Source organism: Nyctereutes procyonoides, unplaced genomic scaffold (genome assembly GCF_905146905.1).
Source record: "Nyctereutes procyonoides isolate TBG_1078 unplaced genomic scaffold, NYPRO_anot_genome, whole genome shotgun sequence".
Lineage (NCBI taxonomy): Eukaryota > Metazoa > Chordata > Mammalia > Carnivora > Canidae > Nyctereutes > Nyctereutes procyonoides.
In genome coordinates, this window is record NW_026575126.1 from 60584146 (window position 1) to 60610945 (window position 26800).

A 26800-nucleotide genomic window follows, 5' to 3' on the forward strand; every position below is an offset into this window, starting at 1 on the left:
GAGGAGAGAGAGAGAGGCAGAGACACAGGCAGAGGGAGAAGCAGGCTTCACGCAGGGAGCCTGACGTGGGACTGGGACTCGATCCAGGGTCTCCAGGATCACACCCCGGGGTGCAGGCGGCGCTAAACGCTGAGCCACCGGGGCTGCCCTATAGATAGATTTATACATATATGTTTATATATATATAAACACACACACATATATACATACATAATATTATCTATATATTCTTTTGTGTCTGGATTCTTCTAAAATTCATATTGTTGCCTCTAATTGTAACTTTTATTCTAAATTATGTATAGTATGCTTTTATGCTAATTGGACACACATTTTTATTTTTTTTTAATTTTTTTTTTATTCATGATAGGCACACAGTGAGAGAGAGAGAGAGGCAGAGACACAGGCAGAGGGAGAAGCAGGCTCCATGCACCGGGAGCCCGATGTGGGATTCGATCCCGGCTTTGTCCCTGACTTTGTCTTTTATAGTGAGGGTTATATTGAGTTTTTAAAAGTAGGACTGTAAATGGGTTACTTCTCTATTCATTCAATTCATCGTAGTAAAAGGAGCATTCAAAATATTTATTCTAAAAGGCCATGCAGGGATCCCTGGGTGGCGCAGCGGTTTGGCGCCTGCCTTTGGCCCAGGGCGCGATCCCGGATCCTGGAGACCCGGGATCGAGTCCCGCATCGGGCTTCCGGTGCATGGAGCCTGCTTCTCCCTCTGCCTGTGTCTCTGCCTCTCTATCTCTCTGTGACTATCATAAATAAATAAAAAAAAATTAAAAAAAAAATAAAAGGCCATGCAGTAGTTCCGATAGGCAGCTGACCAAATTGTTCACAGCCTCCTGAGTTTGCCCTCTAGCGTTTTGCACAGGTGAGGTGACCCAGGCACAGTCTCCCTTCCTGACCCCCATCCCCATTCCTTCAATTCTCAGATGATTCATCACTTTCTCAGAGAAGTCTTCTTCTTCTCCAGCTCTGCTGTGCTCTTTCGGGAACCTTTACCCAAGTTGAGTTTAGCATTTATCTGATTGTGCACTCTATTTACTTTCCTCTCTGAGGAAAAGTACTCTCCCTGTCTCATTCACCATGGTAGCTTTTGTGTCTGGTATATGTGCTTGGAATTCATCAAATGTGTTGAGCAAATAAATGGACACCTTAGCCCATATCTAGAGGCTTCTCCATTAGCTAGGACCTCTACTGTCATCCCAGGTAGGGCTCTTTCTCTGATGGAAAGATCATGGAGGTGTGAATCTGTTTTTGTTTGTGTCACAGACCTCCCTGCCTCAACGTTCCCACTCTAGCGGTGAGTACCCTGTCCCTTTGCCTTCCCAGCTTGTAACGCCAAACACAGTCATTTCCAGAACCCTCTACCTGGACTTGTTTTCTGAGTGCTGTCTAGAGCTGACTTTCTCCTAAAACCAGAGGATGCCAGGGATTGCCTTTAGACAACATGGCGGCTGTCCAGCTCAACTTCTTCCATTCCAGCTGAGCCAGCTGTTCCCACAGGCACCATCTGTGCTCATTTTCTTCTATTCTTTCCTTTTTTTCTCCTCAAGTGTGAAAGGAGCATTCAAAATGCCTTTAAGGAATATGTCTGCAATGCAAACTTTAAGCCTCTCTTGAAAATGGCCTACTCTCTGAAATATCTGCACAGTAATTACAGTAGAGACTTTCAGTTATTTTTTTATTTAACGCTAAAACACAAGTATTTTTGTTAGTGACAGTAATAAGTCTGTGAGCAATCAGGAGAGAGAGAGCACACAGTAATCTAAACAAGGACAAGTTTATTCTAAAGAATTATTAGGGCACTTGGCTGGCTCAGTTGGTGGATCATGTGGCTCTTGATCTCGGGGTTGTGGGTTCCAGCCCTGTATTGGGTGAGGAGATTGCTTAAAAATAAAATCTTAGGGCAGCCCTGGTGGCTCAGCGGTTTAACACCACCTTCGGCCCAGGGTGTGATCCTGGAAACCCAGGATCAAGTCCCATGTCAGGCTCCCTGCATGGAGCCTGCTTCTCCCTCTGCTTGTGTCTCTGTCTCTATCTCTCTGTGTGTGTGTCTCTCATGAATAGATAAATAAAATCTTAAAAAAAATCTTTTTAAAAATGACCAACTATAACAGGGAAGTAGAGAAATGAGGGATAAAGTGTATTAGTTTCCCAGGGCTGCCATTACAAGTTGCCACAAATTAGGTGGCTTAAGACAACACAAATCTATTCTCTCATAGTTCTGGAGGCTAGAAATCTGAAATTAAGGCATTGGCAGGGCCATACTCTGAGACCCTGGGTAATAACTTTCTTTGCCTCTTCCTAGCTTCTGGCTGTTGTTAACAATCTCAGTCATTCCTTGGTTTGGAGATGCATCACTCCAATCTGCCTGTCACCAGATGGCATCTTCCTGCATCTCTCTGCATTCTATTTATGTCCAAATTTCCTTCTTCATACAAGGACACCAGTCATTGGATCAGGACCCACCCTAATTGAGTAGGACCTCACTGGTCATAGTTATAGAAACTGGGGGTTAGGATTTGAGCATATATTTGCGGCAGGGGAACACAATTCTGGCCACTACAGATAATACAAAGTAAAGATTTTAAAGAATGCAGGAATAGCAGATATAAGAAGTTACTACCCCTTAGTTGGGGATATAGCACCCAAGGAATAGCCTCTACCTGGGCCTCCCTGGGGTGAGATCCAGAACTTTTGGGAGAGAACACAGAAGTTGCTGGGGTGCCACTTCTGGTAGAACTTGCTGGAAATCTTCCCTCTGGGATGCCAGGGAAAACTGTTCACAGGAAAGTGTCTTACCAGAAGCACTCCACCAGAAAACCATTCAAGGGGCATATCAGGGGGAGCTGCTGACCATTGGGTGGTGTTGGTCATTGTGCACTGTAGGTCCTTGGCCCTGGAGAAACTGCCTGCGCTTCAGAAGCTGGGAGTTGGAGAACCCACTTGTACTGCAGGAGCCTGCCAATAGGGCTCGCTGGAACCAGGAAACAAAACCCTTTCTTTAAATAAATTAAAAAAAAAAAAAAAAGGATCCCTGGGTGGCACAGCGGTTTGGCGCCTGCCTTTGGCCCAGGGCGCAATCCTGGAGACCCGGGATCGAATCCCACGTCGGGCTCCCGGTGCATGGAGCCTGCTTCTCCCTCTGCCTGTGTCTCTGCCTCTCTCTCTCTCTGTGTAACTATCATAAAAAAAAAAAAACCCCTTTCTTTCTGGAATGGCTCCCCAGCTGTCCACTGACAAAATTTAATATGATGCCAATTGGCAAAGAAAATATATGTAAAGGGTTCAGATCCTTTTTCACAGAGGAGGCAAAAAGAATGAATTTGGAGCAAAGAAGTAATAAATTGATAATTGGTAGAGCAACATACCATTGTTTCAGATATTAATGGACACCTCCCTTTACCCTTCTTGATTCTCTACTTCCCCAACTTTCTCCCCTCCTCCAACATCCTCACCATAAGCCCTATCACTTTACTCTTCAGTTCTTCTAACCTTGACTTCTTCCTATCATCTCTCCCTCAAAAAAAAAATTTTTTAAAAAATTTTTTTAAAGGAGGCAAGTACAGAACTGGTGGAGGTGGCTCTAACTGGGGAAGCAGAGTTAGACCAGAGGCAGAACCAGCTTTCTCAGACCAATACAAATTCTAGCAACTCACAGTAGCTAACCAGACTGGAAAGCCCCCAGAGGTGTATCTTGAAAGCTCCTCACCTGGGGAATTAAATTGGTCAGGAATTGCTGACACCTGACTGACAAAAATCCTTTAAGGGGGAGAGGGCTGAAGCTGTGGGAAGTAGCAGAGCCGGTGGCAATTTTGGGAACATGGAGGTAAACTCCAACCTCCCCGAGATAAGCACCTGTCTATCCCCAGGCATAGCATGTAGGTGTTGAAATCTTGTTAAATAGTTGATGCCAACCAGAACAGCAACCCAAACTCAAAGCTTCCTGTCATTTTTCAGGGGTGGTTCTTAGCAAAGGTGCTGTAGCTGACCATCCCACCCCTCCCAATACCCTGAAGCCACAACCCACCTCACCCTGGCTGATCTGGAGCTCAGCCTAGAGGCTTCTGCAGACAAAAGTACTGAGCAGAGCTGGCCCAAGGGCCAGATGGGATAGGGTACTGAGAGAAAGAAGAGGTAGTTTTGTCATTTGAATTTTACCTGTGGCCTGAGAATTTATCGGGCACATTCAGATGTGTCTTCTCATTTGATCTTGATCTTTCTTTCTTTTTTTTTAATTTATTTTTTATTTTTTATTTATTTATGATAGTCACAGAGAGAGAGAGAGAGAGAGAGGCAGAGACACAGGCAGAGGGGGAAGCAGGCTCCATGCACCGGGAGCCCGATGTGGGATTCGATCCTGGGTCTCCAGGATCGCACCCTGGGCCAAAGGCAGGCGCCAAACCGCTGCGCCACCCAGGGATCCCCTGATCTTGATCTTTCAAGTCTATTTTGAAATAGACATGACAAAGTTTATTGTTCCCATTTTACAAGCTAGGCCACTGAGGCCAGGAATGGTTAAGCAGATGGGAGGCCCAGGTCTAAAGGGGCCCAGAGTTTCTGGAGAATGATACATCCATGTGGCAACTTCCAGCCACATCACCTGCCCCACTGGGAGCTATGTGGGACCTCTTGCCACTGGATCAGCATACATTGGCCATGCCCTGGAGTGTGTACACAGGTGGTGGGTAAGGTAAGAGTTGTTGAAATGGTAGTGACAAAGAAGGCAGAGGTGAGACCATAAGGCTATTAGGCTCAACATTGTGGCCTGGGCTTAGAGCGAAGACATCACAGTCTACATTAGACTCCAATTTGATGAAATCAAATTCATCACCCCACCTTAGGGTCTTAGGGCTACGCCCTCCCTACTAGATTCTCAGGCCCAGGCCCTGGCCCTTTGCTTAGGCTACATCCTTTGTCCTTGGTATTGACTTCTTCAGGAGACCCAGGGAATCAAAACTCTGATTAGGCATGTTCTGCTCTTGGGAGCTTTTCTTGCCCTGTGAGGCTTGAGAGGCACCTGTTCAAACAGGAAAGTGAGGGCAGCCCCGGTGGTCCAGCAGTTTAGCGCTGCCTTCAGCCCAGGGTGTGATCCTGGAGACCTGGAATCGAGTCCCACATCGGGCTCCCTGCATGGAGCCCACTTCTCCCTCTGCCCGTCTCTGCCTCTGTGTGTGTGTGTGTGTGTCTGTCATGAATAAATAAATAAAATCTTAAAAACAACAACAACAGGAAAGTGAGAGCCTACAGAGGGGCTCTCAGCTTATCAAGATTGAGAAGTTTCTCCAAGCACTCACAGCTGGATGCATCTCTGTACCCCTAAGGAACATCTTCAAGCACCATAAAGCCAGCAGGGATCCAAGGGATCCAAGGACACCTCTAGCTGGAAGAGCTGCCACCTACTCATCAGAAGTCTTATCATGGATTTCCAGAGGACCCAGCAGGCCTTAGGAAGAGAGTTGGCTGTAATCCTGAGAGAGTTATCTGGATGAATCCTTGCTTCAGAGTTGGGGAGTCTTCATTTTCCACACCACCTTGCTGATTCTTTTTCTTTCTTTTTTTAAAGATTTTATTCATAAGACACACAGAGAGAGGCAGAGACACAGCAGAGGGAGATGCAAGCTCCATGCAGGAAGTCGGACGCGGGACTCGATCCGATCCGCGGACCCCAGAATAACGCCATAGGCCGAATGCAGGCGCCAAACCGCTGAGCCACCGAGGGATTCTGGGTGAGCCACCCCTGATTCTGCTCTTTCTATATCATCCTCTCTGTGTCATTTTTATCACTAAGTCCCAGAAGAGAGAATTATACTGGCTGGGTACTCGGCACCCTCATCCCAGACCCAGGATTCTAGGCTTCAGGCTTTCCTGTTCCACCAAGAAAGTAAGTACAGGGAATTCTGGGATAGGAGAATTCTGGGAATTAGTAGAAGCACAGCCTCTGGTTCGGCGGTGAAGGTGCCTTCACTGTGCAAGAAGCTACTACATCCCCACTTCCTCGCCACCAGTAGTCTGGCTCCAGGTAAAGGTTGCATGATACAGCCTCTCAAGCAGCTCGATTCCATCCCCGATCCCTTACTACAAGGACTAGCAGTAGTAGTAGTAGTAGTAGTAGTACTGTTACTAAGGACTATTTCCCTTGAAACTGGCTTCGTGGGAACCTGGAACAGAGAGGAAGGTGCTGGACACCACCGAGCACGCCAAGGTGGTTACTGAGCCCCTGCGATGTCGCCCCTATACTGAGCCCTCGGCGCGGGCCGCACAAACCCCCACACCTCCGGGAAGAAGGTCAATGTCCCTAGCCTCTTCCCAATTTCGGCTCAGCTCAGTCTCTTCGGTACATCGCGCAAACCCCGGAGCCGGAGGCGGCACTATCCCTAGTCTCAGGCTCTTAGTCCCTCCCCCCAAATCTCAGCGCCTTTGGGGGAACTCGAGGATTCCCGGAGGGTAGCGGAATCGCCCTCAGTGAGGCCTCTAGGAAATTGGGAATTTTACATGTCGTTAGTATTCAGCTCACGTTTATTGACCTAAGAACCAAAGAACCGGAAGATGCCCTTAAAAAACGTGGCGCCACTCTATTCACTACAGCTGCCTCAGTAGCTCAAGAAACTTGGTCTAGTCTTCGGCCACTGACTGGCCTTCAGAAAATGACACCATCCGGTCCACTTCGGTTCATCGAGGACAGAGCTACCTGCCCTCAGCTATAATGGCAGCGCTGCCCAATTTGGCTTCTTGCCCCTAGGGAAGATGGCTGCCAGGTGGCTTCACTTAGTTTCTCACCACTCCGGAAGACGGGGACCGGCGATTGGGCGATGCCCGAGGGCTGCGAGAAGAAGGCCCTCGGCGGTTGGGTAGTGCTGGCTAAGGCTGGTTTTAAAGGAGCCGGAGGTGGGAGCCGTCGAAGACCGGGGATCCGCGGGAGGCGGCGGTGAGCGGCGCGCGGAGGAGGGCACCGAGCGGCTGGAGAGAGGGCGGGAGGAGGGAGGGAAGGAAACATTTGAACCATCTGGTCCTGGGCTGGGGAGAGCGCTGGGTGGGGAGCCGGGGAGGGGGGAAGGAGAGGGTCTGTGGGCGGGACCTCCCGGGATTGGAGTGAAGGGGGTATCTGCTTGACAGTGGATCCCTGGGGATCCGGACCGAGTTCGTGATGCTCAGGCTTGGGCTGCCCCTGTCTGAGTGGAGCTTTGCGGAGCCCAAACTCACAGGGAGAGGAAGATCCTCGCGGCGTCTGATTGGAGCAACCGGGCTGTAGGATTCTTTCCGCAGGGATCCAGTCTAAGGGATCTGGTGGGGCGGGGGGCACCGTCAGTGTGTGGGAGAATTGCTTCGGAGTTCTTGGCCACTCGCTGGCCGTGGATGAGGATTGCAGAAGGACCCAGCGGAAAGTGAGCCTCCCAGGACCGGGATCCCAGCTGATCCTGGGGGATCTCAGGGCGGATTCTGCGGGGACAAAGGCCCCAGAAGCTCGGGCCGTGAGAGAACTGGGGCCACTGCAAGCCAGGTTCTCCCCGCAAGTGCCAGTCCGGGTGCGCGGGTCATCCACTAATCTCGGGCGGCGGCAGCAGGAAGACACCCGCTCCAGGCGGCCAGCCGGGGGCGCCCTTTCACTCCCTAGGGCTCCGGCCCGTGGGCTACCGGAGCGGCGGTGACCATTGAAGGGCGGAGCCCCAGGGGAGGGACTGGCCCTCACTCCCCGCTCCCCCGCTCCCCCTCCCCATCCCAGGCTGCAGCCTGGGATCCCCCAGGGACTCCCCGGAGCCGCCGCTTTCCCCATGGACTTGCCCGGGGACTCGAGGTGAGAGCGTACCCCGCCCGCCTGTCTTGAGCACGGGAAACGGGGAGCCTGGCGGCCGTACCGGGGAAACCACAGAGCCAACGACAGGCTCAGGCGACCGTCCTCTGCTTCTCTCATCCTCCAGCCCACCTGGCCGGCCACGTCTGTGCCGTCAGCCCCTGACTCGAGTACTATGGGGAGCCAGGAGCCCCAAACGGCGGAGACTGCAGTCTCTGGCGGCCCCTTCACCTTTGGAAAAGGCCTCTCGGAGGGTCCTGGCTGTGGTGCTGGAAGATGTTATGACTGCCCACATGGTGAGCCCCTTGAACTGAGAGGCCTCCTTCCTCCCTCTGGTCCCCTCTTCAGTATCAAAGTCAGACCAGATCACTAGTGAGGATAGTTGAGATCCAAATACCTCATTCTCACACCCATTGCTCAGGCAGCCTCCCTAATGCTAGAGTTCTATTTGGCTCTTGCTGAATCTACCTATATTTGGGCAGGGTCTCTAGTGCCCATTCCCCACCATCAACTGTGTTGGGCATAGAACCACATGGCTACAACTCTCAAAGTATGAGAAACCCTTGCTTTCTTCCCCAGCCCAACTTCCAAGCTATTTTTGGGAAGCAGGCTGAGGTCTTTAGCTCCATTGCACAGGTTAGAAAAACAGGCCCGAAATAGGGCAGTGACTCACCTAAGGTCACTCCTTTTCATTTCTCCAAACAGCCTGGGTGAGATTACTGCAGCTCAGGACACTAATATCTGGCCCTGGAACTGATTCCGTTCGACTCATTTCTTTGGGTTCTTAAGTGAATTCTAGCCACAATCTCTATCATTTTTGTGGCATACGGCACTGTTAGGTTCAGTGAGGTCCTGTCCTGTCCCATCTCATTTCATCACCTTGCTCTTGACACTTCCTTCTCAATTAGGTTCCCCTGGTGCCCCAAGAAGAGACCACCACCCTACGGCACCACAGCAACCAGCGGGATTCTGTCCGAAGCCAGCCACCTGCTTCACCACCCCAACAGGCCACATGGTCCTCACAGACCAGGTGAGTATGGCAGGTTGGAGGGTAAACTAGGGGCATAACTGAGCCCCTCTGATCTTTCTGTTTTCTCTCTAGGTCTCCTGACCCACTGCACTTATGTCGAGAGCCCTTGAGCCACATCCACCGGCCCCCTTCTACTCTGAAGCGGCGATCAAGGACAACCCATGGCCCAGAGGAGGGCCCTTCAGAAAAGGAGGACTGGGTCCCCCAGCCCACTCTGGTGGTGATGCTAGAAGACATTGCCAACCCAAGACCCCCGGCTGAGGTATGAGAATTTTGGGGTAAGGATGTCAGGGGTTCAGCTGGGGTAGATTTTGTTCAGAGCAAGGAGAACAGCATTTTAGATGGAAGACACTGAGGAAAGACCTGTAGGAAAAAGTCTTGGGTGTGAATGCTGGCAGGGTTCTGGAGACTTGAGAGGGTCAGAACGTGAGGAGCTAAAAAGGCCAAAGGGGGCTTCCCTGCCTCCCCCAAAACATCCTTTGTTTACATCCAGGGCTTTGCTGACAAGACTCCCAACTTCATCATCCCAGCGAGAAGGTGAGAGGGCTGGGGAAGGGATTATCAAAATGTCCAGACAGCAACTGTTATCCCAGGAGCTAAAGCTAAAGGCATCAGAATTTACCTGTCTGATCCTTCCTTATACCACCTTCAGAAGCCTTCAGGGAAGGGGAGGTGCTGGCTCAGGTAGGATCTGGACCTGAAACCTCCCTGAGCCTTTATTTTGCCCCTTTACCCCAGAGCCGAGTCCATGACGATTGTTCACCAGTCAGTGCCTCCGTCCAGGGATCTGGATCCCCCATTCCAGTCATCTGCCCTGCCTGAAGGCCCCCCGGAGAGCCCACCACCAGGTAAGGACTCAGAGGGATAAGATTTAGGGCCCTGGAAAATCCTGGCTGAGCTTAAAAGTATCAGGGGCAGAGGCGGGGGTGGGGCTTAACTCCCCCCGCCCCAGGGGAGCTTGGTGTGTGAAGTTGGGGTGTAGACTTCAGAGGCCTGATGTTCAATTCCTAAATTTAGGGCTTAGTATTTTAGGTGTGGGTTTATACTTCTGTGGGCAAAGGTTAGTGTCTTGGGGAGGGGCTGAGTCCACTGAAGTAGGGCTTAGACACTTGCAGCCAAGGAATGCCCACCTGAGCCTCTCCTTTTCCTCAGCCCCAGATCCTGTACTGGAGCCCCCATCGATCCCACCGCCGTCCAGCCTTTTACGCCCCCGCCTCAGTCCCTGGGGCTTGGCCCCCCTCTTCCGTTCTGTCCGCTCCAAGCTGGAGAGCTTTGCTGACATCTTCCTCACGCCCAACAAAGCCCCACGGCCCCCACCCCCATCACCCCCCATGAAGTTGGAGTTGAAGATTGCCATCTCAGAGGCTGAGCAGTCCAGGGCCACTGAGGACACTGCGTCTGTCAGTCCCCGGCCCCCTATCCGCCAGTGGCGGGCCCAAGACCACAGTCCCCCAGCACCTCTCTCTAAGCCCTCTCTGGGCCGAAGCCACTCCTGCCCTGATCTGGGGCCCCCTGGCCCAGACACCTGTAGCTGGCCCCCCACTCCACACCACCCAAGCCGGTTACGGCCCCGGCGGCACACTGTGGGTGGTGGAGAGATGGCCCGAGCCCCACCACCCCCTCGGCCCTGTCTCCGGAAAGAGGTCTTCCCTCTTGGAGGAGTGGGAGTCTCTCCTCCCCTCATCACATCTTGCTCATCCACTGCGTCTACTTCCTCCTTCTCTGAACCTGCAGAACCCAGGTAGTGCTCTCGATAAACCCTCCTTTTTTTTTTTTTTTAAGATTTTATTTATTAATTTGAGAGAGAGGTGGAGACAGAGAGCACATGCCCAGATGGAGGGAGGGGCAGAGGGAGAGGGAGAAGCAGACTTCCCACTGAGTGGGGAGCCCGAGGTGGGGCTTGATCCTAGGACCCTGCAATCATGACCTAAGCCTAAATCAGCTGCTTAACTGACTGAGCCACCCAGGTGCCACCCTTCTTAAAGCCCTGGCACAGGCTGGGCTCAGCCTCCTTCCCTACTATCCAGTGTGTGTGGGTGGGAGATGGGGATATTGCTCTGAATGTTATTTTTCCCTGAGCCTCGACCTTCTCTGCAGGTTGAGCTCAACCAAGGGGAAGGAGCCAAGGGCCTCAGAGGACCAGGTGCTTTCAGACCCTGAGACCAAGGTAGGAGTAGATGGAGGGAGAAAATGGGGGGGAGAAGACAAGTGAGGACCTGAGGCCATGCTGCACTCTTACCTCTGCCCTATTTTCACAGACCACGGGAAAAGTTTCTCAATTCAGAATACGCAGGACACCAGCCCGTCCTCAGCTAAACCTTACACCAATGGGGCTGCCTCGACCAATCAGGTGAGTGGCTCACTGTACATGGAAATACCTTGGCCAAAGGTGTAGTAGGCTCAGATCCCCTGAAGTGTGGCTTTGTCTCTTCTCAGGGAACACAGTCCAGCTTGGAGGAGTCAAGTTGGTCTGGACATGGTTTGCACTTAGAACTTATCTGTGTGCCTTAGGAACCACTCCTGGCCCTAGTGTGTCCCAGAAACTGAAATGTAGACCAGGCCTTGCTTATCCTTTTTCCAGAGTACAGTGGCCTTCTGTTTTTCAATGGCCTCTGCTCTTTGTTCCCAGGTTGAACAAGAAGGAGTTCAGCTTAGAAGAAATTTATACCAACAAGAATTACCAGTCACCTACAACCAGGAGGTGAGAAAATTTGAAGGCGTGGGGGTGATAAAGGGAAGGCTGGAACCAGGGGCCATGCTGGTAACCAGCACCCCTCCCTGCCTGGTCCAGGACCTTTGAGACCATCTTTGAGGAACCCCGGGAGCGCAACGGGACTTTGATTTTCACCAGCTCAAAGAAGCTTCGGCGGGCTGTAGAATTTCGGGACAGTAGCCTTCCTCGATCCCGGCGGCCATCTCGTGGGGTCCGGGCTACAGCTGGCAGGACCCTTACCTCCAGCCTGGCCCCCAGCCCAGATGTGGGACCTCTGCTGCAGCAGCGGTTGGAGGAGCTGGATGCCTCACTCCTGGAGGAGGAGGAAGTGGATAGGGAACTGCCCCATCGGACCTAGGAGCTCCATTTGTATATCCATCCTGAAGCATCTGAGGCAGTTATATATTTTTCTCTATATTTCTAGTAAAGTTTTCAATATGTTTCTGATCTTTTTGTATGTCTCTAGCTGAGTTTGAGATTGACTATACTGGCTGTTTCTACTTTGGCCCCGAAAGACTGGGAAATGGAGGAGGTGCCAGGGAAGGCAATAAGGGTTGGATACAGGGAAGAAGTAGGGGAATGGTCGTCGGAGTTACTTCCTTGATTTGAGAATTTTCCTGTGTGGAAGTGATACTTTGGAATCTGCTCCAGAAGATATTGTGACCCTGCACCCTAGTAAGGGTTGTCTAAATTCACTTATATCAAGGAGGAGACTGAGGGACCCAGAGTGGACCAAGGCCTTCATCAAGATGGCCCTGAATTCCACCTAACATGCAGGTACAGACTTTCCTCTGGATTCAAGAGATAAAAGTAATCAACTCTAATTGAGCACCTACAACCCGTCATACATATTTGACCTGCATATAGCACTGTGAGAGGGAATCACACTCATTTTACATATAAGAAAGGAAATTGAGGGGTGCCTGGCTGGCTTAGTTGGTGGAGCATGCAACTCTTGATCTCAGCATGTCATGATGAGTTCCAGCCCCGTGTTGGGAGTAAAGATACTTAAAAAAAAAAAAAAAAAAAAGCAAGTTGAGTGTGTAATGTGATGTCTTCATTAAAATGCTAACCCTGGGATCCCTGGGTGGCTCAGCGGTTTGGCGCCTGCCTTTGGCCCAGGGCGCGATCCTGGAGACCTGGGATTGAGTCCCACGTCGGGCTCCCGGTGCATGGAGCCTGCTCCTCCCTCTGCCTATGTCTCTGCCTCTCTCTCTCTCTCTGTGACTATCATAAATAAATAAAAATTAAAAAAAAAAAAAAACGCTAACCCAGAGGCACCCAGAGGCCAGAAATAGCATTCTCCATCTTTCCAAATTTAAAGGCAGAATAGCAGTAACTAAGAGCACAGGCTGTGGAGTTAGGCTTGAGCCAAATCCTATGTAGGCAACCAAATGTGCATCGATTCCCCTCCCCCTCTGTAAAATGGGGCTAATAGCAGTACCTTACTTTTTTTTTTTTAAGGATTTTTATTTGTTTATTCATGAGAGACACAGAGAGGCAGAGACACAGGCAGAGGGAGAAGCAGGATCCCTGCAGGGAGCCGGACGTGGGACTCGATCCTGGAATCCCGGGATCACGCCCTGAGCCAAAGGCAGACGTTCAACCGCTGAGCCACTGAGGCATCCGCAGCAGTACCTTCCTAAAAGAATTCTTCCTACCAAATAAGTTAACGTGAAAAAGTGGCCGGGGCACGAACGCAGAGTGTTTCTTTCCTCATTAGCACGCAGACACCACAAGCCAGCACTCTCCCATTGAACGGAGCGATAACGGGAAGCGGATTCCTTCTAGCGCGTCTGGCGCTGGCAAGGCACGCCGCGTGCTCAGGCCACCCGGCACCGCGGGGGATCCCGCTGAGCTGCCAGCCGCTCGACAGTATCACCACGCGCGTGCGCGAGAAGCCAGGCGGCCTCTGGGCTAAGCCGAGCGGCGGAAAGGGAGAGACGACGTAACTGGCAGCCGAGAGGAATCTTCCGCCGCCGCACGCCGCCCAGCGGCCAACCGCCCGCTAGAACTCGCGCACCACATCCCGACTCCTAGTCTCGACGCCGTCTAAAGACGGACCAATGAACAGAGAGTAGGAAGAGGCGGGGTCACGTGGGGGACCGCCCCAAGCGCCTACTTCTAACCAGTCGAGTCACAAGACCCGCTGAGGGGCGGGGCTAATATGACGTATACCCAATCCAAGATTTGAGGGCGGTTACATATTACCCACTCCCCAGTGCTTGACTCCGCCCCTCGCCTTGACGTACACTTCTCAACCTATCAACGACTAAGCTTGTGGAGGGGTGAGGGGAAGGGGGCGGAGAGTGGGAGGAGGCCGAGAGAGGAAGGAGGCGTAGGCTGAGGAGGAAGAGGGAGGAGGGGCAGGGAAGTCCTGGCGGAGAAGAGGCCCAAGACTCCAAAGGAGACAACAGAAGGGTGAGCTGGAGCTCCCTCGCTGCCCAACAGCCGTTCCGGATCCTTTACGGCGCAAGTCAGACAGAGACGGAGGAAAGGAGGAAGAGACTTTTATGTCGGCAGACAGAGAAGCTCTACCCGTCACCGTTGCCTCACATCCGGGACTTTGGAGGGCTGGCCCCGCGGCCCCGCCCCCCCCCCAGCCTTTCATGGCGACCGGAGGCGGAGGCTGGAAGAGCCGGGCCTGGAGGAGGCCCCTTTAAATCTCCTTAAAGGGGTGGCCGCTGAACTCGGCAGACTACATCGGCAACCTTAAAGGGGAAGCCATCGAACAGAAGCTGACAAATTCAGAACTGTGCTGTTGGGAGTGCTGGAGCGAGTGGGGATTCTCACCTCCTTTTCTCCCCCTCGCAAGAAGTTCTTTAAACTCAGCTTAAAGGGGAAGTGGCCGCTTGTGGAGGACCAGAAACTTCACTCCGAGCCCTTAAAGGGGCGGCCTGCTGTTTGGACGACCCTGGACTCCTTAAAGGGGTGGCTCCTTTTAGTCGGAGGACTTGAGACACTTTTAAAGGGGAGGTCTGCGTTTCGGGGCGAGCTTTCGGTCCCTTTTAAAGGGGTGGCCCTTCCTCTTCCTCGGGGAGACTTGTCTCGACCCCTGGCAGGGGGCGGCCACTGCACTAGGCCGGCTGGACACCATCGGGTCGTCTTAAAGGGGTCAGGAGCTGGACAACTTGAGGCCTCGCCTTAAAGGGACGGCCGCCCCGTTTTCTCCGTCTCGGCCCCGCCGGCCCCACAGGGGGGGCCCTCGGGCTTGTCGCCCCGGGGGCGGCGCCGGCTCCCCGGGCCTTGGCCTTGGGGCAAGCGTGGGGCCCGTAGATCTGATTTAAAGGGAAAGCCGTGGCCTTTTCGTCCCTGTGTAGCCGCCACCGCCGCGCCTGCGACCCCGGGCCTGCGGACAGGCCGCTTCGGGCCCCGCCGCCTCCGGATGCGGCGCTGAGGGCGGTCGCCATGGAGACGGCAGCGGCCGCGGCTCCCGGCCCGGGCTGGGCCGCCGAGGGGGAGCGGCGGCGGCGGCGCTGCTCGCGCCGAGACCGAGACCGGGAGCAGCGGCGCCGCCGAGGTCCCGGCGGCGACGCGCCCCGGGCTCTGCTGGCTGCCCCGCGCGGCTCCTCGTCCTCCTCGTCGCCGCCACCGCCCGCCAGGCCTTGGTCGTCAGCTTCGTCCGGAGAGCGGCCCGGAGGCCCGAGACGACGGCGGCCCCGTCCCAGGCCTCGGCCCCCGCGACCCCGAGCTCGGAAGCGGCCTGCCGGCTCGGGCAGCCGCGGGGAGGAAGAGGAGGAGGAGGAGGAGGGGGGCGCCGACGACGGGGAGGCCGAGGAGGAGCCTGAGGAGGAGGAAGAAGAGGAGGAGGACTTAATCGATGGCTTCGCCATCGCCAGCTTCGCCAGCCTTGAGGCCTTGCAGGTGGGGCCTGATGGAGCCGGGGACCTTTGGGGGCTTCACAGGGGCAGGGAGAAGGGAATGGTACCTGGAGTGGGTGGAGTTGAGGGGGGAATGCTGGCACCCCAAACCAGAGCAACCGGCTCCTCTGGCCAGGCCTCTGCCCCACCCTGGGGTGGGAGGAGGTAGAGTTAGTCTCTAGGGACCAGCCAGGTTACCCGGCCTGAGAGCCACTTTGGTAGCCTGGTCACCCCTAGAGAGGTGGGGAGCTTTCCTTTCTCCATCTGCTTTAGTCCCACCTCCTCCTCCACAGAAGGATGCATCTCTTCAGCCCCCAGAGCGACTGGAACATCGACTGAAGCATTCTGGGAAGCGGAAGAGGGGGGGTTCCAGTGGGGCCACTGGGGAGCCAGGGGACAGCTCTGATCGTGAGCCTGGCCGGCCCTCTGGGGATCGGGCCCGAAAATGGCCCAATAAGCGGAGAAGGAAAGAGGTGAGCTTGTCATAGATCCTTGTCCTTTAAAAGTCTGGATAGAATACCCTTTACATAGACCTGTTTTCCATCAGCAATGCCACTGTCTATCATAAACAGTAATTTTATTCTGTAAGGGCAGGGAGAAGGCAGAACAAATTGGAACCCTCACTCCTCAGTCCCGGTCTGACAGACATGCCCACAGTCAGACTTTTTTGCTTTTGGCGGCCCTATTCCAAACATGTTGATTATTTAGAGATGTATCAAAAAGACTTAATGGAATCATGAATGAGTTAGATATGGTCTCAGATGTCTCCAGGCAATAGCAGTGTAGCAAGAAAGACACAATCTGAACAAATGCCTAGATCAAAACCCGAGAAGCTACAGAAGGCAGAGATCTGGGAGAGATGCTGCAGAAACCCACATGAGGAAGCCACTCATTCTGCCTGGGGGATGGGAGGAGGGTTGTGGTTAGGGAAAGCCCCCTAGGATGGCTTAGTCAGGCCTTGAAGGATAGTCATAAGCTTGCTAAGAGGAGAAATGGGCAAAGTTGTTTTGAGCAAAAGCACAGAGATAGAATATACTTGGAAAATGACAAAAGCATTGGAAACAAGGGTGGGCCATAGCAGGAGAAGCAGCTAGGAAGAGATTGAGTGTGTCATGAGGAGCCTTGAGTTCCTTACTGGGGAGTTTAGACTTTATCCAAAGGCCTTGTCAGTCAGCCTCCCTTACCTCTGGACTCTGGTCTTTCTCAGGCCTCCTCCCGTCATTCTCTGGAAGCTGGATACATAGTAAGTGCTCTCTACCTGTACTGGCTCCTCCCCTCTCAATTCCTCTTTGAAAGTCCCCACTCTCCCTTGGGCCACACTCTTCTTCCCTCTTGTGACACCTCTGTCTTTCCTTCTCCCCAGTGTGATGCAGAAAGCGATCTGGATGAGAGGGTGAGTAGGGCTAGAACTTGTTGGGTGGGCATGTTACAACTTGTAAAATGAACTGCAGCTTAGAGGTCTTCTACACCCGACAGAGCCTCCCCTTGAGTGGGCAACATAGGTTTAGCCATGACTAGATTTGGGGCAGTGTGGGGGTGGGCAGATTGAATGGGTAAATGACTTTTTTTCTTTGGCAACTAGAGCCAGTTGACCAAAGAATAAAAAGCCCTTGCCTTGGTATACCATCTTTTCCAAAGCCCTTGGAGGTACCAGTGGTTCTCCACAGAAATCCAAGGTGGCTGTTGAACAGAGCTGGTCATTCCTGCTAGCTGTTCGTCTGCTCTCACAGATTAGGATCTGAGCAGAGACCAGGGTTACGGTACTGAGAACACTAAACCATTGTGGTCAGTATAAGAACATGTCTTACAAAGTTATATTTCAGTTTAATATGAGGTCAGATGTGTCTGTTTTGAAATAATGTGTTCTAGCAGTTCATACTCTACCCCTGTAACTAACTAAATTTGTATTCCATGATCTATACCTTGTTTTAGTTTAAAAAGTTGGCTGGACAGGGACTGTGGTGAACCAGAGAGTTCTTGTCTGTCTAAAGGAGGTGACCACTGTCTAGTCTAATTGTTGCCATGCAAGAATAGGGCCAATTCTTAAGAGAACCTGCAAGTCCGAGTTTTTATGAGGAATTCCTGGGTTTGTAAATATCGGCAATTTTAAAAGTTTTTGCTGACCCTAGTGGCCCCAACAGATCTGTAAGTCAGGTAGGCATGTGGGCCAGCAGTTAGCAATAACTGACGCTTTGGCTTTAATGTGCTTATGTCTCTGCTATGTAAGTGTGCCTCAATTCAGTCCGACTGGCCTAATAGATTCTCAGGCTCAGCTATTCTACCCCATTCCCCAAGCACAGGCCCCCCCAGAGGGTCCTTGCTGGATTTCAACTAAGCTTTTGGAGTAGACTTGCCACCTGCTGCCACTTCCTAGTAGGCTCTGGAGGCTTTTAGGCTTCTTGGGTGAGGGCCTCGGCAGACCAGAACCTGACTCTCCTAACCCTTCTTTCCCAGGTCTCCGATGATGACCTCGACCCATCCTTTACTGTCTCAACCAGCAAAGGTTGGTCTGAAGGGCTGGTGCTGGAGACAAGGGAGGGAAATGGGGTGAGTATGGGCCTCAACTGAACACATCTACTGTCTTGTCCTCACAGCCTCGGGCCCCCATGGCGCCTTCAATGGGAACTGTGAAGCAAAACTCTCCGTAGTCCCTAAAGTGTCGGGCCTGGAGCGGAGCCAGGAACAGCCCCCAGGGCCCGACCCGCTGCTAGTGCCTTTCCCCCCAAAGGAACCACCGCCTCCACCGGCCCCTCGGCCTCCCGTCTCACCCCCTGCACCCTTGCCGGCCGCCCCCAGTCTGCCACCCCCACCCCAGCCCCAGCTGCAGCTTCGGGTCTCGCCCTTTGGCCTCCGCACTTCTCCCTATGGCAGCAGCCTGGACCTCAGCACTGGCAGGTGAGTGGTCCAGGGGTTTGGTCTGGTCTGGAAGGACCTGGTCATTTTGGCACCAACCCCTGCATTCTCTGACTGGGACATGGGAGGGTACTACCTGTGGAATGTGACTTGAAAAAAGGATTCTGAGGCTGAAAAGTTTGAAAGACACTGGGTGAAACAAAGTTAAAGTGATTACTTGCTTACAGGAACTTATCAGAACTGTTTCACTCAATCTTTGCGTGCAGGGAAATCCACTGTGTGCCGTTTCCCAATTTTATGTGCTGGTGAGACCTTTTTTGCAAGGCACATTTGCTAGGAATCGTGTTCTTCAGAACATACTTTGGGAAATGCTGACATGATGATTAAGAGTGCTGGCTTTGGTGTCAGTCAGACCTGGATTCAAATTCTTGCTCTGCCACTTAGTGGCTGTGTGATTTTTGACGAGTCACTTAATCTCTCTGAGCCTCAATTTTCTCTTTCTGTGGAAAAGAAATGACAGTAGTACCTTTGTCTTGATAAAGCTGTTGTGAGGATCAATTGAGTTAATGCAGTGTTTCCCAAAGTGTGTACGTCCATCATTAGTGGTATGTAAGATCATTTCAGCTGTTACGGGAGTAAATTTTTTTAGCTGTTAATGGGCTTTAGAAAAACGTGACTAGTATCTCAACCCCTTGATTTCACGTGTATTGCTGGGCAAGGCTAAGTAATAATAATAAAAGAAGAAACTGAGTTAAAGAAAGAAGTAAATGGTACAGGTGGTTACGTGGATGCGGCAGCAGTTGGAAAGGTGGTGTGACATGGTGGAGATTTGGATTAGCATGTAAAGCAGGTGTCAGCACTTGGCTACAGTAAGTGCTCGCTAAAGGGTAAGAATCACTGATACTATTACTACTATCGGTGCTATTTTTATTATTGTCATCATTGTTACCATCTTTTTTCTTGTTCTTGAGAAAACTAAGGCTCAGAGAGGGGCAGTGACTTGCTCAAGGTCACCCAGGGTGTTAATGGCAAGATGGGCCTAGAATTCAGGTCGCCTGACATCTAGGCCAGGCCAGCAAGGTGCTGCTTCCACTGTCTTAGGGTGGGAACCCAGGTGGCCTGTTGTAATGAAGCGTCAAAGTGAGTGACATGTTTTGTGCCGTGGTTGAGTCAGGAGAGGGCAAGTCATGAGACCAGAGACGTTCGAGGTAGCTGTGTGGAAGAGACCTTGAGAGGGAGAGAGGGGGTTGTTGGGTGTGGGAGGTACCTCAGTCTGAGGATGGTTTCCCTGGGCGGGGGTGGGTTTCCTGGGGGCCGGGTTCTACCACCTTCCATGTTGGAGAACCAGGGTCAAGGTATCGCCCAGGCTTCTGACCCCCTCCCGTCAGAGCTGGCACCTCCCAACCCCTCACTCATCTCCCCACTTCTCTCCCCAGCTCTTCACGGCCGCCCCCCAAGGCCCCGGCCCCTCCCGTGGCTCAGCCTCCCCCCTCATCATCCTCTTCGTCCTCTTCCTCCTCATCTGCCTCCTCCTCGTCCGCGCAGCTCACCCACCGGCCCCCGACGCCCTCACTGCCCCTGCCTTTGTCCACCCACAGCTTTCCCCCCCCTGGGCTGCGGCCCCCCCCACCACCCCACCACCCCTCCTTGTTCTCCCCTGGCCCCACCCTGCCCCCACCCCCACCCCTGCTGCAGGTGCCAGGGCACCCTGGGGCCTCAGCTGCTAACGCCCTTTCTGGTGAGTTTGGGGTCCTGGCCGGGGTGGGTGGGGGGCCATGGCCCCAGGCTTGGGCCCAGTCGGCTTTGGGGCATCTGGACCTCAGCAAACATCAGGGCTTGAGGAGGGAGTGGCTCAAGGCCAGAAGGGAAGGCCAGTCACCCGGGCCCAAGGAGGCTGACCTGGTGGCAACAGATGTTAAAGCCTTCTCCCCCTCCCCTCCCACAGAGCAGGACCTGATCGGCCAGGACCTGAACTCTCGCTACCTGAATGCCCAGGGTGGTCCCGAGGTGGTGGGGGCAGGGGGCTCGGCCCGGCCCCTGGCCTTCCAGTTCCACCAGCACAACCACCAGCACCAGCACACCCACCAGCACACCCACCAGCACTTCACCCCTTATCCCCCGGGCCTGCTGCCACCCCACGGCCCCCACATGGTGAGCTCCTCATTGGGCCAGTGATGAGGCTCAGCAACTTGGGGGGAGGGTGTGGCTTCCACGGGAAGGTCCTAAGTCCCTGGCTGGCAGCTTACTCTTCCCTTCTCTTCCCCAGTTTGAGAAATATCCAGGAAAGATGGAAGGCCTTTTCCGGCATAATGTGAGTGTGTGTGTGTGGTGTGGTGTGGTGTGGTGTGGTGTGTGGGCATGGATGCATCCATGTGTGTGGCCCCGACTGTTGGGGTCCAGTCTTCAGCTTCAAAAGCAAGAGCCTTGAGCCTGGGAGAGCTCCCCCGGGGCGGGTTTTAGGGTGGAGGCCCGAGGACTGATGGGCAGACCAGATGTGGGCCGCACCTCCACCCCCAGCTTGGACTAGCGCCCTTCTCTCCACAGCCGTACACGGCCTTCCCTCCCGCAGTGCCCGGCCTCCCTCCGGGCCTCCCGCCGGCTGTCTCCTTTGGCTCCCTGCAGGGGGCCTTCCAGCCCAAGGTGAGCTCCCAATCCAAACACCACCACCTCCCACCCCCTACAGATCCAAAGACCCCAACCCCCCACCCCAGATCCACATACCTTCCTCCGTTCCCCAAAGCCATACCCGTTCTCCTGCCCTCTCCTCCTGGACCCAGCTTTCTTCAGAGCCATGCTCCTCCCTCCCTGTCCCAGCCCTGGCCCCCAGCTTGGTCCTAGACCCCTCTTACGCCTAGTGCCGGCTCTCCTGACTGATCACTCCCCTTTCCCAGAGCACGAACCCCGAGCTGCCACCACGACTGGGGCCAGTGCCGAGCGGGCTTCCCCAAAAGGGGACACAGGTGAGGGGGGCCAAGGCAGGTCCTGGGGGAACTAGAGTATCTGTTGAGAGAGAGCAGGGTTGATTGAGAGCGAAATACCGATCCTTTTTCTTTAGTGTATGATCAGGGGTATCCCTGAGAATCTGATGAGAGCATTTCTGTTAAGTGACAAGGTTTCCCATGCATGAGGAATAGAAATTTCATGAAGTTGCTCTAGAAATAAGATTACTAGGACAGTGATTTTTGTAGGAGTTTTCAAATTTTTTAAGTTACAAAATGCTTTTTCTTAAAATGACATAATACCAGGAAGTCCTGTCCATAAAACAATGAAATGATAAGCTGCCCCTTTGTGAAGTGGGACAGGGAACAGCCTTCGAGCTCACGGCTCTGGGAACGTTGGGAAGAACACAGGATGTGTTTCCTAAAGGGTAGACTAGACCAGATATCTTGCAACGTCTTCTAGCAACAGTAAAGGCTTTTCTTTTCTAAAGAAATCTTAAGCAGAGATTCATGACATAAAGCTGTTAATAGGATAGCTTCTCTGGTTGAGAAACCCATCCTGCCTACTTGCTAACCCACTCCCCAATGTTCCAAGCAGGGCACGTCCTTGGGGCCTGGCTCAGAAACTTAGTGCTGGAGGGGAGATGCCCAGAGTGGGAGAGATGGGGAATGGAGTCTTGACAGAAGCAGGAAAGGCCTGAGGGAGCTATGCAAGGTCTCTGGTGTTTGGGTGGGGATTAAAGACTGTGGAGATGAGGTGCCCAGGACAGTAAACAGGTCTGAATTGCCGCCAATCTCTGCTTTGCTATCCCCAGATCCCTGACCATTTCCGGCCACCTTTGAGGGTGAGTTTGGTGAGGACCTCAGGCTGCATGAGGCTGGGGGCTGGTCTCAGGGTGTTTGGCTGAGGGCGGGTCTTGCTTGGGAATGAGCGAGAAGCCCAAGACGTGGAGGCAGCCAGATGTGGAACAGCAGAAAGGGCAAGGCTTATAAGCCAGACCTGGGTTCCGATGTAATTGGCTGTGGGACCTTGGGCAAAACAGTTTATCTCTCTGAGCCTCAGTTTCCTAGGCCATGAAATGAACCTAGTCATCCCTCAGTTGTAGGGATGATGATTGGGGATGTTGTGTGGAGAGGCTGGGCCGAGGACCAGGCCTAGAGTGGGTGATGAGTGAACGTTCTTTCCTTCCCTTTCCCTTTGGTTATCCTTCTGGGGCGGCAGAAACCAGGGAAGTGGTGTGCCATGCACGTGCGCGTGGCTTACATGATCCTGAGACACCAGGAAAAGATGAAGGTACTGGGGCGGGAGGGCTGGGGAGAGCGGGCTGGCCTGAGCCCTGGGCATCTGCCTTTGGCAGGTCTTGGCCAAATCTTGGCCAGACACATCCTCTCCTGTCCCCGGTCACTGCCTGAGTGCTTTCACAGTTTAGGTTCTTTGGCTTAGGGGGGTGGCCTGAGAAGGCTCTGAGAGAGGCAGAGGCGAGACACCCAAGCCCCATCTTGGCACTAGCCAGCCCTTGAAGGGGACCTAGGGGTGGAAGAGCAAGAGCGGGACCCCACCTGGCTCCTCACTCACCACCCCTCTCCCTGTCCCATGCAGGGCGACTCCCACAAGCTTGACTTTCGGAACGACCTCCTGCCCTGCCTTCCGGGGCCCTATGGGGCCCTGCCCCCTGGGCAGGAGCTCTCCCACCCGGCCGCCTCCCTCTTCACTGCGACTGGTGAGTCTGGCCAGCCCTCTCAGGGCCTGAGGTTCCCTGTCTATAGCCCAAGGCCCACCTTGCGCCCACTCAGCCTCACCAGAATCTCCCACCTCTCTGCCCCAGGTGCCGTCCACGCTGCAGCCAACCCTTTCACGGCAGCTCCCGGGGCCCACGGACCCTTTCTGAGCCCCAGCACCCACATTGGTAAGAGCCAAGAGCATTTGGGCAACCCCAGCCTTGTCCCCGACTTCTAGGAGTTCTCAAGCTGGGGATGGAAATTAGACCTGAGAGGCAGCTGGAATGGGGGTAGGCCTGGTGGTTCCACTTGGTTTGTGACCTTGGGCAAGTTACTCCAACTTCTCTGAGCCTTGATCTCATCGCCTGTGAAATGGGATAGGGGCAGAGCAGAGTGATTGGCCCGCACTGCCAGCTCAGATGCTATCTCTGAACTAGCCAGTGGTAAGGGCTAGCGTGCCACCTGGGAGAGGAGGACAGAGGAAGGCTGTGCAGGCCTGGGCAGAGGGTGGTCATTGGCTCCTAGCAGTCTTGGCAGGCTTTGCAGGGAGATTTAACTTGGGTCTGGGTAGACAGGAGGGCATCGAGCCTGATGGCATTGGGGAAGGTGTTCCCATAGTAGAATAGGTTAGTAGTTGGCGTCTGTGCATGAAGTTAGGTCGGGAAGGGCCCTGCATGTCAGGTGGGAGGAAGCCAGCAGAGATCTTCAGGCGACCGGCTTGCTATAGAGCTGATCTGGGTGGCTGGTGTGGGGGCTGGTGGGGCTGGAGCTCTGGAGTCAGGGAGGCCCTGGGCTGGGGGTACCACTTACTGGCTAGATGACTGACCGTTGGCAAGTCATTTCACCTCTCTGAGCCTGTTTCATCATCCTTAAGTGGGAGTGGTCCTGTCTGCCTCATGGGGCTTGTTGTTTGTGAGGTTAAATTACATGATGCATGTCAAAGCTCAGTGTCTCACAGGGGCCCAAGGAAGTGCTCAGCACCCGGTTGTTAAAACCAAGACCAAGCAGCGGGGGCTCTGGGGCCTGCTCCCTGAGCTGCCTCTTCCCTTCTAGTCTTGGTACCTGCTCCCAGCTGGCTGCCCAATGCTCTGACCACCCCCTTTTTCTCCTACAGATCCCTTTGGGCGTCCCACAAGCTTCGCCTCCTTGGCTGCCCTCTCCAACGGGGCCTTTGGAGGCCTGGGCAGCCCTACATTCAGTGAGTGCGGGTGGGGCTGGCCGGGTGGGTGGCTGTGGCAGTGGGCTTAGGAGGCCCCAGACATGGGACCTCCTTCTCCCTGTGGCGCCTGTCACTCTTTGCTTCACCCTCTGTCTAGACTCCGGCGCCGTCTTTGCCCAGAAAGAAAGCCCAGGGGCCCCACCAGCCTTCGCCTCCCCCCCAGACCCATGGGGCCGCCTGCACCGCAGTCCTCTGGCCTTTCCTGCCTGGGTCCGGCCCCCTGAGGCCGCCCGGACACCAGGCTCAGACAAGGAGCGGCCTGTGGAGCGGAGGGAGCCCTCTATCACCAAGGAGGAGAAAGACAGGTGTGCCGACCCTCCAACCCACTGCCCCGCTGCCCACATCCCGCACTGCCAGCCCTCCTGCCACCCTGCTCCCCACACCGCCCACCCTCCTGCCGCCCTACTGCCTGCACCACCTGCTCTCCACGCCACTCGCAGTCTGGTCGGGTCGGACTGTTGGAGGCCCCCTCTCTCTCCCCAGGGACCTTCCCTTCTCACGGCCCCAGCTCCGAGTTTCTCCCGCTACTCCCAAGGCCCGGGCTGGCGAGGAAGGGGCCAGGCCTGCCAAGGAATCCGTGCGGGTAAAGGAAGAGCGGAAGGAGGAGGCCGCTGCTGCCGCTGCCGCCGCCGCCGCCGCCGCCGCCGCCGCCGCTGCCGCCGCCGCCACCACTGGGCCTCAGGGCCTTCACCTGCTGTTTGAGAGGCCCCGGCCACCCCCTTTTCTGGGCCCTAGTCCCCCAGAGCGCTGCGCGGGCTTTCTGGAGCCAACCTGGTTGGCAGGGCCCCCTCGCCTTGCCAGGCCACCCCGCTTCTATGAGGCTGGCGAGGAGCTGACTGGACCGGGGGCCGTGGCCGCCGCCCGCCTCTATGGTCTGGAGCCGGCCCACCCCCTGCTATACAGCCGCTTGGCACCGCCTCCGCCGCCTACTGCGGCCCCGGGAACCCCTCACCTTCTCAGCAAGACCCCCCCAGGAGCCCTTTTGGGGGCCCCACCTCCACTTGTGCCCGCCCCCAGGCCTAGTTCCCCACCTCGGGCCCCTGGTCCAGCCCGGGCTGACAGGTGAGGGAAGGGGAGGGGCGGGGGCAAAGCTCCATCCCCCTTTCCTTTTGACAAGGTCCTAGAGCTGAGGTTTCAAGCCAGGGCTGGAGGGCAATGGTCATGACCTCACCAGCCACCTCTGAGGTCATGGAACCTGGGAGCGGAAGCCCCAACCCCCACAAGATCAAGCATCAGATGGACCTTGGGGTCACTGGGAGGGCAGAGGTCACAGCTTCTAGAGAGAGGGGGTCTGTGTGTGTGTGTATGCGCACCTCTGTGCACATGAGAGATGAGAGTGGGGGTCGTTTCAGAGGTCATAGCTCATGATCTCCTGAGGTACACCATCGCCCCCTCCAAGGGCCCCTAGACCCTTGGCCTGCCTCCCCAAGGGCTCATTAAGCCAGAGGCCAAAGTGCCCCCCCTCCCCTTCACCTACCACCCAAGTCCTCATGCCCTCTCAGGGCTGGGGGAGGAGGGGCTAACGGAAGGGGGGTTCCATGTACATATTTATCTCTCCTTCCACATAGCCCCCCAGACCTTTTGTACATTTTTACAGGGGTGCCCCTCCCAATAATCTCCCTTCCTGGTTAATTAAATCCTCAGACTGGTGCTGTGTTCCTAGCCTCTGGCCTCTCTGTGGGGGGAGGGGGGATTGTAGAGGGAAGAGCTGGGAGGGGACAGGCAGGAACCCAGGGCTTATCCCTGGGAATATGGAGTCAGCAGGAGACAGAGCAACAGAGGAAGGGACCTGGGTACCTAGGCTGGAAAGAAGGGCAAAGGCTTCCTGCTTGGCTGACAGCCCAGGTTCCTCCCCACTTGTTCCTGTTACCTCTGTGTGCCACCGTCCCCAAAAGGCTCAACCTCTAAGCTTCAGACTCCACCTCTTAGTGGCTCAGTCCCCCTACTCCATTTCCAAGTGCCCCCAGGACTCCTGGGCCCTGCCCTCCAGAACCCTGTTCCCCAGAACCCTGCCCTAGGCTGGGGGGGTGGGCAGAGAAGGTCACCATGTACCACACACCAAAGAAGGGGGTCGGCCCGGGGGTGGGCCACACGGGCAGCTTCTTCAGCGGCCTCTTGGCGGCAGTCCCAGCCTTCCCAAAGCAGCAGGTGCCCCCAGGCTGGGGCCCAACCTAGAAGGCAGGGGTCAGTTTAACAAAAACATAACGTTGACTTTTTTCCCCGGTGGGACTTATTCTGTAACATGACTTGCGGATATTTATATAAAAATGAGTGTTACAATGAGGCCCCTTGGCTGCTCTTTCAGTGTGTGGGGGTCATGTGGGTCGGGGACGGGTGGGGGGATTTGGGTCAGGGAGGGATGGGGAGGACAATACTAGCCATGTCCTATGAGGGTTCCCCCTCCCACCTTACCTGGGAGACCTGTTTTCTTATTTGTGGATGGATGAATTGGAGCATTGGGCATTGAAGTTTTCCATGTTTTCTACAACCCAGGCATACATATTCTACAAGATTCAAGCAATACGGAAGGATAGCAAAACTAAATTTCCCATTTACCTGCCAACCTGTGCTATGCCCCATGCATTTCCTGAGGTAACAACTCCATCATTTGGTATATGCTCTTCAGGCCTATTTCTGTGCTTACCTACAAGTATGGACACATATAGTTC

General features: G+C 54.4%; 2 protein-coding genes across 4 annotated transcripts; both read left to right on the forward strand.

Annotated features, from left to right (window-relative positions):
• Nucleotides 1–6560: 6560 nt before the first annotated feature.
• Nucleotides 6561–11988, forward strand: PRR14 (proline rich 14). Of its 3 annotated transcripts, none has more exons than XM_055341423.1 (12): nt 6562–6934; nt 7730–7801; nt 7926–8094; nt 8707–8828; nt 8901–9090; nt 9322–9365; nt 9567–9676; nt 9981–10569; nt 10926–10995; nt 11087–11178; nt 11458–11529; nt 11680–11988. In XM_055341423.1, exons 1-12 carry the CDS (start codon nt 6819–6821, stop codon nt 11897–11899), a joined length of 1866 nt encoding a protein of 621 aa, XP_055197398.1. In that variant the 5' UTR covers nt 6562–6818; the 3' UTR covers nt 11900–11988. The 3 variants fall into 3 exon arrangements, with proteins under 3 accessions (XP_055197399.1, XP_055197398.1, XP_055197397.1); XM_055341422.1 differs by having other exon boundaries at nt 6566–6934; nt 11620–11988; XM_055341424.1 differs by lacking the exon at nt 7730–7801 and having other exon boundaries at nt 6561–6934; nt 11620–11988.
• Nucleotides 11989–13866: 1878 nt separating this feature from the next.
• FBRS (fibrosin) lies at nt 13867–26415 on the forward strand. The gene is made up of 18 exons (XM_055340777.1): nt 13867–15405; nt 15695–15874; nt 16609–16644; nt 16765–16794; nt 17856–17904; nt 17996–18296; nt 19691–19992; nt 20200–20405; nt 20521–20565; nt 20799–20894; nt 21146–21214; nt 22009–22038; nt 22416–22487; nt 22794–22914; nt 23020–23100; nt 24027–24110; nt 24229–24436; nt 24615–26415. The coding sequence occupies exons 1-18, from the start codon at nt 14950–14952 to the stop codon at nt 25195–25197; spliced, it is 2949 nt and encodes a 982-aa protein (XP_055196752.1). The 5' UTR covers nt 13867–14949; the 3' UTR covers nt 25198–26415.
• Nucleotides 26416–26800: the final 385 nt, after the last annotated feature.

Coding starts and splice junctions, on each gene's coding strand:
- PRR14 (XM_055341422.1), top strand. CDS start 6,819: ATGCCCGAGGGCTGCGAGAAGAAGGCCCTCGGCGGTTGGGTAGTGCTG. Junction 9,366..9,566: donor TTCATCATCCCAGCGAGAAG/GTGAGAGGGCTG, acceptor CCTTTACCCCAG/AGCCGAGTCCATGACGATTG. Junction 11,530..11,619: donor CAGTCACCTACAACCAGGAG/GTGAGAAAATTT, acceptor TGCCTGGTCCAG/GACCTTTGAGACCATCTTTG.
- FBRS (XM_055340777.1), top strand. CDS start 14,950: ATGGAGACGGCAGCGGCCGCGGCTCCCGGCCCGGGCTGGGCCGCCGAG. Junction 17,905..17,995: donor TACTGTCTCAACCAGCAAAG/GTTGGTCTGAAG, acceptor TTGTCCTCACAG/CCTCGGGCCCCCATGGCGCC. Junction 24,437..24,614: donor ACCAAGGAGGAGAAAGACAG/GTGTGCCGACCC, acceptor CTCTCTCCCCAG/GGACCTTCCCTTCTCACGGC.